The sequence below is a fragment of the Aplysia californica genome, unplaced genomic scaffold (genome assembly GCF_000002075.1).
Source record: "Aplysia californica isolate F4 #8 unplaced genomic scaffold, AplCal3.0 scaffold00589, whole genome shotgun sequence".
NCBI lineage: Eukaryota > Metazoa > Mollusca > Gastropoda > Aplysiida > Aplysiidae > Aplysia > Aplysia californica.
Genome location: NW_004797859.1, coordinates 389,647 through 393,816, shown reverse-complemented (window position 1 = coordinate 393,816; position 4,170 = coordinate 389,647). Strand labels below are relative to the sequence as shown.

At 46.9% G+C, this 4,170-nt stretch overlaps 1 protein-coding gene across 1 annotated transcript in view; it reads right to left on the bottom strand.

Moving 5' to 3' along the window:
- LOC101863373 (trichohyalin) overlaps nt 1-4,170 on the bottom strand; it is a gene marked incomplete at its 3' end in the record, with an annotated part of 6,111 nt that continues 1,941 nt past the window's right edge. The window contains exon 2 of the mRNA XM_035972140.1: nt 1-3,357. Coding sequence (XP_035828033.1) covers nt 1-3,267 — 3,267 coding nt within the window. The remainder of the gene's footprint in view (nt 3,358-4,170) is intronic.

The following is a 4,170-nucleotide window of genomic DNA, read 5'->3' as shown; positions in this document are numbered from 1 at the left end:
CTCAGCTTCTTTTCTCTTCATTTCTGCCAGTTCTTCTTCTTCCCTCCTCTTTTCCTCCTCTTCTGTTTTCTTCCGTTTTTCCTCCTCTGCATCTTTCCCTCCGAATCTCTTTCCCGCTGCTTCTTTTTCTTCCTCCAGTATTGACTCTCTCCTCTCTCGCTCCTCCGCACGTCTCCGAGCGTCCCTCTCCGCCTCTTTGGCCGCCGAAATTAACGCGTCCCTCTGTGCTTTCTCGGCTTCCCTCCTCAGCCTTTCTTCTTCTTCAGAGGCGCTATTTCTTCTTTTCTGCTCCTCTTCCCGACGACGGATTTCTTCCAGCTCTGCTTCTCGTCTTCTCTCTTCCTCCAGGATCGCCCGTCGTCTGGCCTCTTCCTCCTCTGCTCGTCTACTCTCCGCCAACTTTCGCAGGTAATCTTCTTGCTCCTGACGTCTTTTCCTCTCCTCCATCTCTCTTTTCATCCACTCCTCTCTGAGCAGTCTGGTTCTTTGATCCGCTTCCCTCCTGCGCTTCTCCGCCGCTTCTTCTCTCAACGTTTCTTGCTCGTCTAATTTTGCTTTCTCCTCCCTCTCCAACCGCATCCGCTCCTGGAGCTGTAGCATAATTCTTTGCTCAGCGAGAAGTTTCGCCGACTCTGCAGCCTCTCTCCTCCTCTTTTCCTCCAGGTCCCTCTTCGCCCTCTCTAAAGCTTCTGCCTGCCACTCCTCCGCCGCGAGTCTGCCTCTCTCGGCTGCCTCCCTGATGGAAGAATCTGCTGCCCTGATCCTGACCTCCTCCTCCTCTCTCATCCTCAACATTTCCTTTGCCTCCCAATCCCTCTCCGCGTCCATTAGACGCCTTCCCTTCTCCCAAGCCTCTACTAGTCTCCTTTCTGATGCTTCCCTCTTTAATCTTTCTGCGAGCGTATCTTTCTCTTCATCCTCTTTCCTCTTTTGCAGTTCCTCATTCTGCCACTGACGTCTGTCCACTGCTTTCTCCTCGTCCAGCTCCCATTGTTTCATCTTAGCTTCATACCGTCGCTGCTGTTCTCTTTCGTATTCAGATTTCTTTCTCAAGCGTTCCTCTTCGAATGCTTTTGTTCTCTCGAGAGCTTTATTATGACTCTGTTTTGCGGTCTCCGCTCTTTGGCGTTCTGAAGCTTCTCTTTCAGCGACTTTATCTCGCTCCTTTCTCCTCTCGTCGTTATTCTGCTTCGCCCGCTCTCTTGCCAAAGCGCTTGCGTTTTCCCAAGCTTCGCGTCTGGCTTCTAGTATCTCCCTTTGTCTGGCATCGTGCTCTTCTCTACCTCTGCGTTGGCTTTCCTTCAGCTTCTCGGCCCGAATCGCTGCATCTAGGCTTGCTCTCTGCCAGATCTCCATATGCTCGTCAGTACTCAATCCGTCACTTTCAGCCCTCGTAATCGCCCCCTCTTTCCCTCGTTTAGCCGCTCTCCGCTCGGCATCTCGTCTGCTTCTCTCCCAGGCCTCCATTTTGAAGGCTTCTCTGGCTTTTTGTCGAGCTCGGTACTCCGACGGCCAGGATGAGCTACCGGTATCCCGGCTCTCGGTTCCTTTGTCTGTTGTTCCTCCTCTATACCCATCCGTGTTATCATTCCCAGAATGATCTCTCCATCCTCTACCGGAATCTCCGATTTTCTTTCCTTGTCCCTCCGACTCTTCTCTTGGTCCATCTATTTCTCTCTCTGCGTCGTCATCTGGTGTCCCTCTATCCCAGCCATCGCTTTTTTTCGGAGTACTCGTACCCTTTCTCGACTCGTCTGATCCTCCTTTCTCATAATCCCCTTCACCTTTTTCTAAATAACCACTCCTCCTCTCTTTTTCTCTTTCGTCCCTCAAATCACCATCTATTTCCTTCTTGGAGTCATCTTGCTGATGGCCGCTTCTCGAGTCACGTCCAGACTCTGAACCCCACCCCTGACGCGGAGTATGCACGCCTCCTACTCCTCCTTTGCCTGGACAATGTTTGTGTTGCCCCTTACAACCACACCGCCCGCATCGGCACTGTGACCCAAAGGTATGACTCGGGACACCAGTTTTTGTGTGAACAACGTTGCCTGCTGAACTTTTCTCTGTCCAGTTGTTGTTCTCTTGTCCTGGAAATGTATTATCAGAACAGCGTGTCTTTGAACGTTGTTTCCATATCTCTGTGGTGGATATTGTTTTATTTTCAGACGAATCCTTCGCCGGTGTTTTTCTCCTCTTTGTGTGACTCGCCATCGCACGTGTTCGTTTTGTGCTTTTCTTTTCCGAGTTGAGCGGCACGGTATTATTACGCGCTGTTGGCGTGGTAGATTTTCCGGAAGTAACTTTTAACGTGTTACTCTTTTTCCAAGCTGGGGTAAAAAGGAGGCCTTCCCTAAAACGTTTCACTGTAAAATCGTTGCTCGGCACTGTGCTCTCGCGTTGAGCCTGGAATCCCTCTGCTCTGTGTAGACTTGTTATCACAAATGCATGAGCAGTATCATGCACGTCCTGTCGCACTGACTGAAATGGCAATGGAAGACCTTCCGCTGCACAGAAAGTCATAAAAGTCGTGGTGTGACCTCTTGCTTGTGTCTGCGACTGTATTTCAGCCGATAGCTGCCCCGTCTGCTCTTTGCGATTCATTTGCCTGGAATGATTCGAGTTTGAAAAGTCACGACTCGTCCCTGTGGAGAGAGGGCGTTTATTGCGACCCACATTGCCATTCCTGCAAACTACGGCGACTTCTGAAGAACTTGTGTTCCCACATCGCCTCTTTTTTGTACAATTTAAAGAGTCTCCCCTTTTTGGCAACCGTTTACTAGAAACCCAATCATCCAGTACATGTATGATGTGTTTCTTTGGGCGTTTGGACACTTCGTTTTGCCTAGAAACCCATGTGCTCTCTTTGTGATTCGAGTATTTTGTATTTAGAATATCCGACACAATTATTTGGGGATTGGTTTCCGTGGATGTACAAATTCCTGTGTCTGTCCTTGAGAACTGTGCAGGGTCTTCAGTCTCTTTTTCTGTTTTTTGTGATGGGTAGTGCTCCGCAAATGTTTTTGTATTTGTTATTACTGATTTTAGAACGTCCCTAAGGACACCACGACTATCTAAATTTCTTAATTGTACAGCACAGGTCTTCGAGTGAGCTACGCTGCTATTAATTTCTCGAACCGCTGTGTCAATATCATAAGGTAACCAAATTTTATCCAGTTCTGATATCTCATCACACACACTTATTAGCTCTTCTTGAAAATGGTTAGAACCTGAACCATCATCCCAGAAAGGCTGCCTCTGTGTCATCTTCTACATCCTTTCGTTACATTGGTGTGATATATCTTCGATCAGGTCAGCACAGTTTTCTTTCTTAGGAAGTCTTCTCAATTAAAGTAGCTGAAAAGAAGGCGATATAATAAATAAACTGAGTTCAGAGAATGAGATGCGTTTTTATGTGGGTTTCATCTCTGCTCTCCTTTCTATCATTATCGAAGAATCAAAGACTTCAAAAGTGTCATACTGCTTCAGAAACGGACTGTTCTCGTCTTCTGAAAACATGGTCGATGTTATTGAGAAGCACAGCTAGCTAACAGCTCATTGGCCAAGGAGAAACGCGCCATAATTTCAAGTGTATAGATCTAAGAAATTTACGAGACCTAATCCCACTGGCTTTCTTCAAACAATATGCTTTCAACTTGCATTTTCACATCCGTATTTTCACATTTCTGACTGAATTTGTCTTCCAGGACAACGGAGAAGATATAAGGCAGTGTTTAATGTGAACTTTTTGTATTATGAGCGTCACAACTGAATTATGTTTGATTCTTTGGGCTCACCTTTGTTCGGCCTGCCTCAAGTCTAGAGAGGAATCATACCTTTTTCTAGTAAGACGCAAATAAGTTTTTCCGGGAGGACTTCCGTAACGAGCGACCACTATTAAATCTAGATTATATTCAATGGCTTCCAAAATCCTGATGGGAGACCGAAAGCCACTGTTATACCATCTGTTCATGACAAAATTACGGTAGTCCCTTTCCGGGAGGACTTCCGTAACGAGCGACCACTATTAAATCTAGATTATATTCAATGGCTTCCAAAATCCTGATGGGAGACCGAAAGCCACTGTTATACCATCTGTTCATGACAAAATTACGGTAGTCCCTTTCCGGGAGGACTTCCGTAACGAGCGACCACTATTAAATCTAGATT